The 16,755-nt window shown below is 44.5% G+C and overlaps 1 protein-coding gene across 1 annotated transcript; it reads right to left on the minus strand.

Annotated features, from left to right (window-relative positions):
- Window positions 1-6,747: 6,747 nt before the first annotated feature.
- On the minus strand, window positions 6,748-10,934 carry LOC126191428 (growth arrest and DNA damage-inducible protein GADD45 gamma). The gene is made up of 3 exons (XM_049932305.1): window positions 10,616-10,934; window positions 9,494-9,950; window positions 6,748-7,879 (listed from the first exon to the last, which is right to left on the minus strand). The coding sequence occupies exons 1-2, from the start codon at window positions 10,660-10,662 to the stop codon at window positions 9,527-9,529; spliced, it is 471 nt and encodes a 156-aa protein (XP_049788262.1). The 5' UTR covers window positions 10,663-10,934; the 3' UTR covers window positions 6,748-7,879; window positions 9,494-9,526.
- Window positions 10,935-16,755: the final 5,821 nt, after the last annotated feature.

The following is a 16,755-nucleotide window of genomic DNA, read 5'->3' on the forward strand; positions in this document are numbered from 1 at the left end:
CAACGATGGAGGTGGATAGCGATCATGTACCTTTATATCGAAAACAGACCACAGAGGCTCAATAATATAGGGATCTGAAGATTTGGTAATGAGGGGAGATGCGACAGTTGATGCTGGTGCTCACAAAACCATTCCTGGACGATGAGAGCTGTGTTAGATAGGGGCCCTGTTGTCTTCGAACACAGCTTCACCATCGGAGAACAAATATTGTATCTAGGGATGGACTTGGTCGCCCAAAATGGTCATAAAGCCTTGGCAGTAATGCAGAGTAACCATGGAGCACACACAATACCACGATATGGCTGGCCAAATCATCACTGAACGTCCACCATGTTTCACTCTGTCAGAAGTTGGAGACACAGTGAAACAAGACACCTCTAACCAAATGACTTTCTTCCATTGCGCCATTGGCTAGGTTTTATGGCTTTGCCGCACGTTTTCTCGTTACAGGCGTTTGCATCACTGGTGAGTGGTTTTGGAATTCCACCTCCCCCTGTAGTTTCCCGCTTATGAAGCTGCCTTCGTGTTCTTCCGATGCTGACAGTGTTCGCGAATGCGATATTCACTTTTGCAGCTGTCGTCCTCTTCTTGTTAGTAACAATCCTCTTCAATGACCGTCCTTCATGATCACTCAACATACACTTTCGTCCGCATTGTCCCTTAGCGGATGATGTTTTCCCACTTTCCCCTGTAAGTTGTATATGTTGTATATGGCGCCCCATGGAAGGCCAAACACTTCTGCTGCCTCGGTTACGGACGAAGCCACCGTGCGAGCACCAACAATTATCCCACGCTCGAATTCGCTTAGGCCGGTATTACACTATCAAATTTCTTTGTCAAAAATTTGATCCAAGATGTGATCAAATGTTCCGTCAAATATATTTGACAAAGATCTTTGACGTAGCTCTAGAAGGGGTATTACAATGTCGTCATATTTTTCGTCAAAGTTCAAGATGGCTGACAACAACAACTTGTTACTGGATTGGATTGTTTGGGGGAAGAGACCGAACAGTGAGGTCATCGGTCTCATCGCATTAGGGAAGGAAGTCGGCCGTCCCCTTTCAAAAGAACCATCCCGGCATTTGCCTGGAGCGATTTAGGGAAATCACGGAAAACCCAAATCAGGATGGCCGGACGCGGGATTGAACCGTCGTCCTCCCGAATGCGAGTCCAGTGTGCAACCACTGCGCCATCTCGCTCGGTCAACAACCTTACCGCAGCAGTTGCATGTACCTCAATTGCACTGTGTGCACATGCGGAAGAGAAGCGGGGAAAAAAAGGAAACGTACCTGGCTGAAGCCGTGGGTTTTACGACGACACGATAAAAGTATTCAACAAAACTTGTTACGTGAGCTTATAGTGGGGGACGTCAAGTCGTACATCAATTACTTAAGAATGGATGAGCATACATTTCTGTATGTGCTCAGTGAAGTGTATCCTCATATCACAAAACACAATACTCACTTAAGAACTGCTACATCTGCAGAAGACAGGCTCACTGTAACACTCCGATTCCTTCCTACAGGAGAGGGTTGTGTTAGGTTAGGTTAGGTCTCCAATATTCTTAATCTATTTTTGTATTCAGGGTGCTTCTCGTTGTAAAGCGCCTCATCAGCTTCATACATCTCTATTAGTTTTGTAGTTGTCGGCACACAACAATTGTATTTACCGGCAATGTTTATAACAACACTACAGACGACAGAAAGCTGCAGCGATGCTAGCGCTCCATGTGGTAACATGTCACATTGCACTGAACAGAAGACAAGCGACTTCTTTGATCAAATCTACAGCGAGGCCCTAGATTTGATCAAATATTGGACGACAGTTGACAAAGTTCCCTATGACACCATCAAATATCTTTCACAAAGATTTTTGACAAAGAAATTTGATAGTGTAATACCGGCCATAGCTCCGACATAACGGACAACTACACAGAACATTGTTGTGGCCACACGAGCGACACGTGCAACGTATTGAGGACAGTGCACAGGAAGCGTTCGCGGTCGAATATAACACCGCAACCTGCAGGCTCGGCTATCATCCGCATTCGCGGTGTTTTTCACAGTTTTGTCCAACCCTTGTTCGTGAGCACCTGTCAGTTGCGCGCCCGGCCCGTCCTGTGGGGAGTGGAGAGCGAGAGGATGCGGGCAGGGCCACACGTCGAGGGTAGTAGTAAAGGATACATCACATAACACTGAATGAAGATAGAAACTGGGGTGGGGATAAGTTCCACCTTTACATCACTTGTAAGACGCCGATTCATGTGGTTGCCGGAAGGAGTCTCCTTAATGCAACTAGCTCGTTCATTTTTCAGCGAGCGTCGGTTCGAGACGGCGGGAACGCAGCAGCAGAAAGTGCTGCGCTTTCTCTCTCTTTCAGCAAGTGCAGCCCACTGCTGTGTGATTTTCATTGAGAGTACGACTCGCACCCTCTCCCCTCCTCCACAGCTCAAAGCCTTCAACGACAGCAAAATGGCTCTGAGCAGTATGGGACTTAACATCTTAGGTCATCAGTCCCCTAGAACTTAGAACTACTTAAACTTAACTACCCTAAGGACACCACACACATCCATGCCCGAGGCAGGACTCGAACCTGCGACCGCAGCAGTCCCGCACCTCCGGACTGAAGCGCCCAGAACCGCACGGCCACCGCGGCCGGCCGAGCTTCAACGACAGCGCAAGCAGTCTGAAGACACAGGCTATTTAGGTAAAGGACAGTCCACTGGTCTCAGCCGTGTACTCAGTCAAGACATAGCGCACATTCAACTGACTTTTGCACCAACTCCACAGAAATCTGCACGTCGTGTTCCGTGTGTCTGGCATGCTTTGTAGGGACGTTTGTGCTTAACAAACAAAACAAGGTTTCAACTGCTACAAGCCCTTCATGATTGTGAAGAACAATGTGTAGAGTTTGTGAATTAATGAAAATTTTGTTGCTAAATGTAATTGTAATAAGTATCTCGAGGTTATGTATGCAAGCATGTAAAAGTGTTCGCTTGTAAAATCAAATACACTCTTTAGTCCTCAGTGTAAGTCAAAATTCACTCCAAGTTCCTATCTTCATTCGTATGCAAGTCCGGGGACAATAATCTGACTGGGGAGAAATCACGTATGGGGTTCACCAAGGCTCAATCTTTGGTCCACTAATGTTCATCATATGTACAAACGATCTTCCGTCTTATACAACAAGCAGAATCAGTCGTTTTTGCAGATGACACTAGCACTGTAATCAATCGGAGCGTACATACAGAAACAGAAGAAATGGTAAGCAATGTTCTTAAAAGCATCTCAGATTTTTTTTTTTTTTTTTTTTTTTTTGCGGTTGGTCTCACCCTCAATTTTAAAAAGACAAAACATACCCAGTTCTGCCCATTTAGGAGTGCTACACCAGTGACAGTCTAACACACGGCGAGGAAATAATAAACATGACAGAAACCTCAAAATTCTTAGGTGTTCATATAGATGAGAATTTAAACCGGAAAAAGCACATTTTGGAACTTATAAAACAACTAACTTCAGCCATATTTGCACTTCGAATCCTTGCAAAACTTGAGGAGTGACAAATGTCGCATGGAATAATGTTCTTGAGTAACTCATCATTAAGAAAGAAAGTGTTCATTGCTCAAAAACGTGCCGTAAGATTAATGTGTATAGACATCTGTTTAAAGAGTTTGGCATTCTGACTACTGCTTCACAGTATATTTATTCCCTCATGAAGTTTGTTGTAAATAATCCACTGCAGTTCGAAAGGAACAATGATGCACGTGATTACAATACCAGAAGGAAAAATGACATTCATTACTCCACATTAATGTTGCCTTTAGCACAAATCAGGACGCACAACACTGTAACAAAAATTTCTGAAAACATGTCTGGGGATATGAAATGTATGACAGATAACATAGAAAAAAAGAACTAAAAAAGTTTGGCCCTGACAATTCCTTCGACCCTTTAAAAGAATCTGTATTACTGTAATGTGTAAAAGGCGGCGGGCAGCAAATACTCACGTCTGTTGATATTAAGAAAAGTTTAAAAGTTCTTCATGTAGCAATATTTAAAAATTAAGTTGTGATGCGTTTGTAAAATGACTCGTTCCACGTCATTACGAACTATCGTGCAAATGGACCACGGAGTATTAACTAACTAATTATGGTCTTCTGAAGTCGAAAGTCATTTTGAAAACCCTGTATTCCACGCAGCCAAGCCACATGCCTTTACGTACTAATCTGACTGTATTAACAGCCGTCGAGCTTTGATGAAATGTGTTGCTGTCGTTTGGAACCGTGCAGTTGCACTACTTCGCTTCCACCGTGCGCAGTATTTGCACCACCACACGAGATTACTTGTTGCGTGAGCCAGCAAGCACCGCTGATGTGGCGGCGACGTCTGGCTGCAACTGGATAACACAGCACGTGCTCTCTCTCGCTCTCATATCCCAGGCATTTTTTCCCTTCCAATAATGCATCCCGGAGTTACCAACCATTGTTTAGTGTGGCTTGTTGTTCTTTTCACAACACCACACCTCTAGCGCGGGTTTTTAAAAAATGTTCAATTTATTTTTCATACCATCCAGGACATTGTAATTCTATCAGAGACAGCAAAGGACTTGGAAGAGCAGTTGAACGGAATGGACAGTGTCTTGAAAGGAGGATATAAGATGAACATCAACAAAAGCAAAACGAGGATAATGGAATGTAGTCAAATTAAGTCGGGTGATGCTGAGGGAATTAGATTAGGAAATGAGACACTTAAAGTAGTAAAGGAGTTTTGCTATTTAGGGAGTAAAATAACCGATGATGGTCGAAGTAGAGAGGATATAAAATGTAGACTGGCAATGGCAAGGAAAGCGTTTCTCAAGAAGAGAAATTTGTTAACATCGAATATAGATTTAGGTGTCAGGAAGTCGTTTCTGAAAGTATTTGTATGGAGTGTAGCCATGTATGGAAGTGAGACATGGACGATAACTAGTTTGGACAAGAAGAGAATAGAAGCTTTCGAAATGTGGTGCTACAGAAGAATGCTGAAGATAAGGTGGGTAGATCACGTAACTAATGAGGAGGTATTGAATAGGATTGGGGAGAAGAGAAGTTTGTGGCACAACTTGACTAGAAGAAGGGATCGGTTGGTAGGACATGTTCTGAGGCATCGAGGGATCACAAATTTAGCATTGGAGGGCAGCGTGGAGGGTAAAAATCGTAGAGGGAGACCAAGAGATCAATACACTAAGCAGATTCAGAAGGATGTAGGTTGCAGTAGGTACTGGGAGATGAAGAAGCTTGCACAGGATAGAGTAGCATGGAGAGCTGCATCAAACCAGTCTCAGGACTGAAGACCACAACAACAACAACCATCCAGGAAATTAATTTTTAATTATTTTAAAAAACATGTTAAATGTCTCATCAGTTTGATTATATTGGTTCGATTTTAGTATTTCAAACCCATTTGGTTCAATGACTGTCATCACCTTCCATCCTTGTGGGGCGGGGGATAAGAGACAACAACAAAAAAATGTTAAGCGTGTGCAAGCCTGTCTGTGAAGGACGATGATAATTTTGTTCTACTGTTTTCTAGTTACATTAGGTACTTCTTTGTAAGTGGTGATGCGGACTCACTCACATACTTTCCCACTCTGCCCTGTGTCCCAAACCAGCTTTCAGTAGTGTGGCATCAGTGTGTGGTTTACCAGGCTATCTCCGCTCTCTCTCCCAGGTCAAAAGTTTGCACCACTTGTTTGTCAAACTTCATTCTGATCTGATTTCAACTCTTTCACACAGTACATTGTGAGACTTTACCTGTAATTATACCGTAACATAGCTGTTCTATGAGATAATACCTAATACTCTTCAAATCGAGGAAAGATGTGATATATTTAAGGTTAAAAGTCGGAAAATGTGTCCTTACTATTAGCCTAAAGGAAGCCTCGCTTAGTGACAACACACTAGTAATGTGCTGTAAGTATGAGTATTCCTAACCATAGACAAATTACCTGTTGTAGCAAAGAAATTACTGTAGCTGCATGACAGATTTAGAAACTCTCAAACAGTGATCTAGATGCTTATATACGAGAATAGCTCAGGGAGGGAGGCAACAATTATATTACGAATAAGAGAAGCTAGCATGTGCCTTTGCGGTTAGTAAACTGCACTTCCTACGAGCAATAGTAAATTATTTTTTCGTACGAAATCAACGAAGTTTTATAATTCAGCACACAAGCTGACAAAATACGTAAACAACAGGAAGCATGTCGGGGTTTAAACATTTATTATATAGAATCTCGCAAAAAGAAGCAGTTTTTCAACTTTAAAGGCACAATTCATAAAGGTACTGCAGAGTGTGGCCTTTCAAGCAGCTTATATTTTGAAAAAACTTACTAAGGAATCGCATAGTCATTAGTAAGACAATCACACATAAAGAAACATTCATAGCATTACTCTCTTATTTTTTGTATTTTCTTGTTTTGCATGCTTTGATATTAAGGTTCCATTACTGTACTCAAAAACTATCTTTCAAGTGAGAATTTAAGGAGATAATTTAAGTAGTTTCAATGAAAGCAAATAGTTGACTCATTTACTATATGTGAGGCAAGTAAAGACAGCAAAGGATCCTCTTTGTGTATTTCTGACCATCTTTATATTGTATAAAGACTTTTGCACAGAATCAGAATCACTCAATTTATAGCTTTTCTGCATAATATGCATCTTTTGGGGTTTTAGGAGAATGGCAAGGAATAGAGGTTGAAGTGAATATCTTTGTTTCAAAAAATCTTATTTATTTATTCTGCAAAGCAGAATACAACAAATGCTTATATTCAACCACAACATTTTTTTTCTTTCCTTTTACATACTTCATGCATTCCTTTTACACGATCAACAACAATAAACCAAAACAATATCACATCTCTAAGTACTCAACAATGATCTCATAGAAAAACGTATATCACCCTTTTTCAGTTCATCGTTTACAAAGCCTTCTGTCCCCATGTGCTCGGCTGGTGACCAGTTCAATGTCACAGAATAAAAAAAACACTTTTGCAGCGTGTGAGGGATTCACAAGCGCCTGCGGCACCTCGGCCAACAACCACTCAATGCGATTGTTGCGGTTGAGATCCGGTGACCCAGGATGACCGCAGCCAAAATGTCCTACATGCGTGGACCACTTAAGGATGGGATTCTAGCAGAGGATCGTCTGTGATCCTTCCACCTGATGAAGCTTGGCCCTCTCGTTTCAAACGCAGCAGCCGCCAAGCCAGATCACGTGTGATCACTGGCGGGTAGCGCAGAAATCGTCAGCTGCAGCAGATCCAGCGTGTGAATTTCGGAACAGCAGTCTCCTCCATGTGTCTGTCAAGAATCCAGACATGGCAATGCGGTTGCGTTCAGGCTGTCTGGAACATCACATTCCACGAACTTTGGACAGCAGTGGTAGTTTCTCCAAGCGTTGTGAAGTTGGAATATGGACACGGTTGACTTCTCAGCTGGAACCTCGGCTTTCAGCAGTTCCAGAATTTATGTAACTTGTCCAGCGGCTTCCAGACAGCATGGTACAATCACATTACAGTGTTCTTTGGTGATGATTTTGATGACGTTGCAGGTGCTGGACCAGGCAATGATGTTGCTCACGGAACTCGCGGCGAAAGATGAATGCGGCGTAGATGGAGACTGTGTTTCTCGATGCAGGTTGGATGCTTGAGGCATTACTGCGTACCCGCCAATCCGGATCACGTGGGCGTGCGAGGAAAGGATGCCCCAAGGATGACACGGGAGAGCGACCCATGTCCCCGTCCGATGAGACCCCAGGGATTGGACACCAGTGCGACGATGCCCAAGGGCTCCCGCAGAGAGAGAGATAATTTTTTTGCCTTCCAGGGCTTTCAAGTTTTTCTGCAACAAAAGAAAAAAGGACACATAAGTTACATGCCTTAAACGAACCATTTGAAACAGTAAAAATGTGTGTGTGTGTGTGTGTGTGTGTGCGCGCTTGCTTCTCTCTGAATGTGTGCTGTCACGCCAAGGACTCGCGACTGCCATAAAAGAAAATCAGATCATGTGCTGAGCGTGTTGCAACGGCGCGGGACACGCGCAAGAGAAGCTTACACAACAGCCGGTGCCGAGCACACAGCTGACTGCCAGAGGACTAAAGAGTGATAACTTATATAACTGCGTGAATCTACACATGTTTCTGCTTGTCATACTCTACCACGATTGCACAATACTAAGAAGCATTTACAATGTTTATTCTGCCAAAAAAATTATTAAAAATCATAGGTCTTCCTATTAGAAGTGCAAAGTGTGGAATGTGTGTTTGCAAAATGTTTATGAGAAGTATGGACCATGCTGGCACACCAGAGCGATATAAACCACAAAGAAAGGGCCCCGTTACTTATTCTGAGCTAAAGGCATCGTATGTCTTCACTGTGCAAGATTATTTTGTAATCTTTTCTTTCGACTATCAAGCTGTCAAACTCAGATACTTATGATCTGATATGAGCTTATATGAACATCCTTTTATCGTAGCAGTGACGACTTTCTTAGTAACATGGATTAGTGAGATAACAGAATGATAATATGAGTTATTCTGTCGTCAAAGCAGCGTGTGTTTTTTCGTTTATTTGGCACAGTTTTATGTGAGTTTTTGAACACACTAATGTTAAGTTTATTGCTCTTAAAAGGCACTTCAAAGGAAGAACTGGAAATGGCGTTACAACACAAACGAAATATCTAGTTTCATGTTTAACTTATCAATGATGTCCACTTTTTTCGCTTGTGGCGTCAGACCATACATTTCTTGTACTGATAAACGGTGAATTTACGCACTACAGGTGACAACGACAATTTTACGCATTCCTCCCACTGAGCTGTCTCGCGTAAACATCGCAATGAAAATTATGTCAGTAGTAAGCTGAAGCCTTGGCAATGCAGCTGTGTTTCTAAATCTATTCCGAGGGTTAATTTTAAGAATACAAACACTCTGTAAGACAGGCTACATGGAACTTACACATTACCACAAGCTAGATTTGTACTTCGTTAACGAGCTCATGGTATGTGGCGGAGGGTACTTTGTGTACGACAGCCTTCCCCCAGTTTCCTGGTCCACTCGGAGACGAAAACTGTGCAACTTTACCTTGACGGTCTTTCCGTAGGTTGTCTGTATTCAGGTATATGGCAGGAATGACCATTCGAAGCAAAAAAGTCTAGTAAATACCTTAAGTGCTACGAGCACTTGTTCAGTAGAAGAGATGTGCTTTACAGGAGCAGTGATCGAAAGTGCTCATAGCTCTTTAAGGTGTGTATCTTAGAGCCCTTGTTTACCAGTTTTTTTCTTTTCTTTTTTTTCGAAAGCTCGTTCTTTTCATACCCCTGAATATTGGCCATTCCTCCCGAGACACTGTGCTTCGAGTGAGTCTTCTAGGAAAGGTACGCGCACGAAATAATAACAGAATTAGTGCCCTTTCTCTGTGGCTGTGGTATGCCCTGCTAGAAGGAGCGGAGACTCACCTCTGATTGCTAGAGAAGACTGCGGCCGGCCCCTCACAGCGCGGGCAGCTTGATGACCGCGGGCTGCGGCTGCGCGTCGCACCAGCGAACCAGCTCCTCCTCGGCGTCGCTCAGGCGTTGCTGTGGTGGCGACTCCTGCGGCTGCAACACGAGCACGCATCGCGTGTCCAGGTTGGGTCGCGGCTTCTTGCCCGCCGGCGCCACCATGGAGCTGACGCGCTCGGCGCTGTCCACCTCGATGATGTTGATGTCGTTCTCGTAGCAGAAGGCCTGCAGCAGCACCGTGTGGATGTGGTGCATGGCCGAGTCGCCCTGCGCCGTCTGCGGCAGCACGCAGAACAGCACGCTGCCCGGGTCGGACTCCAGCAGCTTGATGGCGGGCAGCAGGCCGCAGGCGAGGCGCTTCTCGGCCTGCGCGCGCCGCAGCATGCAGCGAACCGTCTGGCACAGCTTCTTTCTGCAAGGGCAACACAGAACGCACGCCGGTGAGCCGCTGCACGTCTCCATCGCTCGGGCGCGCTCGCACACAAACTACACTGCTCAGGACACTAGCTGCTCGCAAACGATCCCGTTAACTAACGGCGATTACAAGTACATCCCGTGTTACAAAACAAAAGAGTAACTAGCTTCGGCAAGTAACAGCAGAATCACTGACAATAGGAAGATCTGCTACACAGCAACATCAAAACTCTTTTCACACAGTCAGCTTAAAAACATGCACCACTGTAAATGACCAGCATCTCCACAAATTTCACCTACCGTAGTAAAACACTACCTTACGTTTATGATACAATATCGATTGTACACAGCAGTAAACTGATTTTGGAGCCCTTTCTTTTACTATCTCCAGATGCCACTACAAATTTTGATCACCGCACGAGAAAAGAACTGCTGGTCAAATTTAAGTCGTCCCCAAACTCACTTTGAAAACTACACCAGAAAACCGTACAAGCAACAGTACCGAAGTCCCTTCAGCGTTCCACTGCACAGTATTGCGCAACGTTTCGCATTAGTAACTACTCCGCAGTCCCGACTTCAAGTACACGCGTTCTCTAGCTCTTCCCTACTGGCAACCGCCAGAAAACTTTTAAATCGAATGCAGACGCAGCTTTTTCAGCTTACCTGTTAGCCATTGGCGAATCCTTGTTGGCGACGTCCTCGAGGGTCATCTTGTCTCCGGCGATGGCGCTGTAAGACTGAAGACGAAACACTTTCCTCACTGGCACAAACTTCTCAGCGACGGCCGGTTCCACGGACGTCGGCGGCACTCGCTATTTCCACACTAAACGGCGGCAACAACACTCGAAGAAAGCTCGGAAAACACTGGCGACCGAACCGACAGTGCAAAGAGAAAGTGTAGGCGACACACTCTTCTTCCACTGGCAAGCAAGCACTAGTTGTCTCAGCGGCTCTCAGCTGCTAAGTGACGTACACGCCGGCCGGCGGGTAGCATTTATAAGCTGGACGCCGGCTGCGCAGACGGCATGCGCGGTGTGCCGGAGGGGCGCGCAGGCTTCCAGGAAAAGCTGCCTGCAGAGAATCCCGTGACTCGGCTTTGCCGGGTAGAGGGAAGAGTGGGTGAAGGGAGAGAGGGGAAGGAGGGGTCGCGTGGCCGCCGCGTTGGCCGGTGGGGAAAGCAGGACGGGGAGGGAGGGGAGGGGAACCATTCCGAGGAGGATAACCGTCGCTTGGAAACGCGCAACTTCTGCGTAATACTGCCGGTCGCCGGCGTGTGCCAACCGGCACAATCGGACGACAGCCAGACCAGATCGTACCGGCTGCTCTGCATGGTGGATAACCAGCTGTCCTGATAGGTTCCCAGCCGCTGCGGGAAATTAGCGAAGCCTCTGACCGACCGCGATAGCGTCTGCACGATATAGGCGGCCAGTAAACGAGGGAATAACTTTTCTCGCCTTCCTCGCCTATTCGGTTCCAAAATATAACCAGGAATGTATTATGTACCCGATGCTACCTAGAATATCTCACATAATTAGTAGTTTGTTTATACGCTATTTTCTGCATCAGCACATTGTGGGAAACACTCTAGATTTGACAATCCTTGTAGCATGCGAATGTTTGTTTCACATGCAACTTGAAACGCCACCTCTACGAACAGTAATCGATCATGGATATTCCAAAACGCTTCTTATTAGCAATAAAGTGATTCCTTGCCAGATTGACATTTACCATCGCGGCCCAGTCAGCCCGAATGCGGAACTGGTTCAAATGGCTCTGAGCACTATGGGACTTAACATCTGTGGTCATCAGTCCCCTAGAACTTAGAACTACCTAAACCTAACTAACCTAAGGACATCACACACATCCATGCCCGAGGCAGGATTCGAACCTGCGGGACCGAGCGAGGTGGCGCAGTGGTTAGCACACTGGACTCGCATTCGGGAGGACGACGGTTCATTCCCGCGCCGGCCATCCTGATTTAGGTTTTCCGTGATTTCCCTAGATCGCTCCAGGCAAATGCCGGGACGGTTCCTTTGAAAGGGCACGGCCGACTTCCTTCCCCATCCTTCCCTAATCCGAGCTTGTGCTCCGTCTCTAATGACCTCGTTGTCGACGGGACGTTAAACACCAATATCCTCCTCCTCCTCCTCCTCGAACCTGCGACCGTAGCAGTCGCGCGGTTCCGGACTGAGCGCCTAGAAATCTACTCTGTAGGAATCAGCATGGGTTTCGAAAAAGACGGTCATGTGAAACCCAGCTCGCGCTATTCGTCCACGAGACTCAGAGGGCCATAGACACGGGTTCACAGGTAGATGCCGTGTTTCTTGACTTCCGCAAGGCGTTCGATACAGTTCCCCACAGACGTTTAATGAACAAAGTAAGAGCATATGGACTATCAGACCAATTGTGTGATTGGATTGAGGAGTTCCTAGATAACAGGACGCAGCATGTCAATCTCAATGGAGAGAAGTCCTCCGAAGTAAGAGTGATTTCAGGTGCGCCGCAGGGGAGTGTTATAGGACCGTTGCTATTCACAATATACATAAATGACCTGGTGGATGACATCGGAAGTTCACTGAGGCTTTTTGCAGATGATGCTGTGGTGTATCGAGAGGTTGTAACAATGGAAAATTGTACTGAAATGCAGGAGGATCTGCAGCGAATTGACGCTTGGTGCAGGGAATGGCAATTGAATCTCAATGTAGACAAGTGTAATGTGCTGCGAATACACAGAAAGATAGATCCTTTATCATTTAGCTACAAAATAGCAGGTCAGCAATTGGAAGCAGTTAATACCATAAATTATCTGGGAGTACGCATTAGGAGTGATTTAAAATGGAATGATCGTATAATGTTGATCGTCGGTAAAGCAGATGCCAGACTGAGATTCATTGGAAGAATCCTAAGGAAATGCAATCCGAAAACAAAGGAAGTAGGTTACAGTACGCTTGTTCGCCCACTGCTTGAATACTGCTCAGTAGTGTGGGATCCGTACCAGATAGGGTTGATAGAAGATATAGAGAAGATCCAACGGAGAGCAGCGCGCTTCGTTACAGGATCATTTAGTAATCGCGAAAGAGTTACGGAGATGATAGATAAACTCCAGTGGAAGACTCTGCAGGAGAGACGCTCAGTAGCTCGGTACGGGCTTTTGTCAAAGTTTCGAGAACATACCTTCACCGAAGAGTCAAGCAGTATATTGCTCCCTCCTACGTATATCTCGCGAAGAGACCATGAGGATAAAATCAGAGAGATTAGAGCCCACACAGAGGCATACCGACAATCCTTCTTTCCACGAACAATACGAGACTGGAATAGAAGGGAGAACCGATAGAGGTACTCAAGGTACCCTCCGCCACACACCGTCAGGTGGCTTGCGGAGTATGGATGTAGATGTAGATGTAGATGTAGAACCGCTAGACCACCGCGGCCGGCGAATGCGGAACTATAATTTCGACTTTGACATCGGATAGCAAACTACAAAAGACATTTTTAATGTGATATCATTACAAATCAACAATTTCCAGATTTTTTCGTTACTGTGAGACCTTGATTCCTGACAAATTTCACTAGTGTAAATCAACAGGATATAGCTTTCGATGAGCGAGTTTGCGAGTGTAAAAATACGTTACATAAACGGCCGTACCTTTGATTGCATCGACTTAGAAGCTAACATTCATTATTATTGCAAGGGGCCACAGTCATTAATATGTGACATAAATTACAACTTGATACGACTAGGTCAAGTGAATAAAACAATAAAATATTTACGGAATGAGCCTCGAGATTTCAAATGACAGTGAACTACACGTAGTACTCATTAAGAAGAACTTTCATTACCAGTGATTATCGTGTGACTCTTAACATGAACAACGAAAAATCATGCTGTTTGCCGAAATAAGTTCGAAGACTTTCATTCATTCATTTCCTGAAGAGCTGCTCACTATTTTGGCATCATTTTTTTTTAAGTCTCCAAACAACATTTTCCTTCGGAATTTCCTTGTTCTTTTCTTATGCTACCTCCTTTATAGAATATTAAGAATGTGGTGTCACCGCCAGACACCACACTTGCTAGGTGGTAGCTTTAAATCGGCCGCGGTCCATTAGTACATGTCGGACCCGCGTGTCGCCACTGTCAGTAATCGCAGACCGAGCGCCACCACACGGCAGGTCTAGAGAGACGTACTAGGACTCGCCCCAGTTGTACGACGACTTTGCTAGCGACTACACGTACGAAGCCTTTCTCTCATTTGCCGAGAGACCGTTAGAGTAGCCTTCAGCGAAGTCCATGGCTACGACCTAGCAAGGCGCCATTAACCATTTCTAGAGAGAGTCTCACTTGTATCATCAAGAACGCTGTATACAAATGATGTATTAAAGTTAAGTATTCCAGCAGCTACGTACTTTTCTTTATAGCATTCATTACGTATCCTGTTTCAGACATAACGCCAGCCGGCGTGAGTAAACGCGTGCCTTTCGGTTACCCGTCACTGTGGACTGGCTGTCTTGTCAGTCCACTACAAAGAAATTTACCAAAGTATGCCTTCAAGGATTTACTTCAGTTTCTTTCATTCAACGAGTTTCACCACAGTAACATGTACAGCACGCCACCATTTTTCGTTATTGACTAGAAAATAGTTTTTCTTAATCGTAATTCGCAGTTTATCTCAAAAACATTTCATTTTGTAGCAAGTTACAAAGTCGCCAGTCTCATAGCAAATGAACGCCTTATTTATAGCTGAGATCAAAAACGAAACAGAGGGTGGTTGCGTAGACTATTTCAGTTTTGAAACTGGCTTCAGTTCCTTGTTTTCTACAATTCGATAGTGGTAGATCTCCACAGCTGATGCAGTAGGGGAGTAGCTTACATTTCACTGCACGTACCGTAAGTCCAAAATCATATACAATGATTATGCTTTCATTTCCTCTACTGCACTAGTACTTACTGACCTGGTCAGAGATTACCTTCAATTCGAATGATGAACAATTAATCCACATCAGCAAGAAGAAATTTTACTTGTAGTGGTAATCAGGAAGCATTTCGGGAGCAGTCCTATCTTCAGACATCTTTGCATTAATCTTAGACTTCCACGGTAACTGTGATACCTTCCTCAGTTCCTTGATACAGTACAAATTATCATAACCTCCTATCCCCCGTCGTCCACTCGAAAAGATAGTTCCCTGATTTTACTAGTAAATACTTAATTCAGTTTTGATCTGTATAGCTTGCAATTAAGTTTTGATACGTTGTACTGGATAACTTCCACGTTAAGTGATCTGAGATGTTGTCATCTTGTTTGTTTGCTGTGAGATAGAACATGCATGACGACATGACGGGTTCGTTCGTTTCACATGTTGTTCAGCACTGAACACATTCACAAAGTCGCACACGTAATTGGTTTTTAAGGACTTATAGATAGCTCCTCACTGTGTTCATATTATCTCATCTCACCATTATTAATCCATGAGTTGCGACTTAAAGGTACGTCTGGGCATGGAGGTTGAAAAATTCCATGTAAACACGTGGTTACTTGTAAGGCATAATTTCTTACAAAATAATTCTGAAGGACGGTCATCAGCATATGGCAGTAACGTAGCTCTTCATACCACAATAACAGACAGCACTAAAGGGTCACAGCCTATTTGATGATGTGTTTTCCTCGGCTACTGCTAGCGGAAATTACAGCAACGTGTATGTACAAATCATGACACGGAGTCATTTAGTTCACAGTTACAATACTCGATTCCGTTTCGAGTGACAGGGGAAAGACGAGCCCTGTTATTCACGTTTTCCATATTTGCTTTGGATTTCTTTAACGGAATGCTATAGTGGTTCCCTCACGGAGGCCAGAGAGGACTGTTTCGCGTACCCTTGTTTATGATGGCTCAGTGCTACAGTCTAACCTCCCGCCGACATCAAAACAAGGAAGAGTACAAAATGTCCTGTCGAGGACGTGGGTATTACAGACGAAGCACTAGCTAGAGTAGAGGGAAAAATGGTAGAGTGTGCAAATCTCTGTGTGAAGTACGAAAATAAATTTGTTCTGCTGTGCTCTTGTCACATTAGGTACTGTGTTGTGTGTGTGTGTGTGTGTGTGTGTGTGTGTGTGTGTGCGTGTGAAACTTCAGTCCGGTCATTGTAGTGTAATTGCTGAATGTGTAATAATGTATGTAATTTGTTAAAAATGGTCATTGACGTAATTGTTCATTAAAGTAGGGATCGATACCTTAAGAAGTTGAGATGATATCTTTGCCTTGTTATCATGATTATCTGTGAATTATCTTCTTTGGGAATCAGTAATATACTTGAAAATTGTAATTCTTCAGGCTTTCCAGGCGATCTAATGACATCTTGGGTTGCGGGTGTTCTGCCGGATATCAGCGCCGTACTTGCACGATATTTCGGTAACGTAGCTCCTAACCTTCATCAGGTGCGACCTGACACTGCTCCTTGACTGCTGCTGCTTTCATCCGTTACTTTCCCCTCTTTGGGCAAGTCTGAGGGGGAGTTTGTAGCCTTTCGGCTATTACTCCTCTGTGTACATGTGTGTGTGATTTTTCTATAGTTTTTAGGTGTCTGTGATATGTGATGATTGTTGTGAATGCGTCTGGTACTTGCCTGAGGTAGGCGATGATTGGTGTTATATGCGAAGGAACTGGATTAGGGATTTGGTATTGGGATTTTCTCTTCGACTTAATCGTCGAAGATCGTCATAGAGCGCTTCTGCTTATCGCGGGACATGTCATACCGACCTAGGGAGTGGATGAGTGCATTTCCGGATCTGAAAGAACCTTCATAGACG

Source organism: Schistocerca cancellata, chromosome 6 (assembly GCF_023864275.1).
Source record: "Schistocerca cancellata isolate TAMUIC-IGC-003103 chromosome 6, iqSchCanc2.1, whole genome shotgun sequence".
NCBI classification, from domain to species: domain Eukaryota; kingdom Metazoa; phylum Arthropoda; class Insecta; order Orthoptera; family Acrididae; genus Schistocerca; species Schistocerca cancellata.

Bases quoted from the DNA above. Each gene is read 5' to 3' on its own strand.
- LOC126191428 (XM_049932305.1), bottom strand. From the start codon at position 10,662: ATGACCCTCGAGGACGTCGCCAACAAGGATTCGCCAATGGCTAACAG. The intron at 9,951-10,615 runs GTAAGCTGAAAA...TTGCCCTTGCAG, and splicing joins GATTCGCCAATGGCTAACAG to AAAGAAGCTGTGCCAGACGG.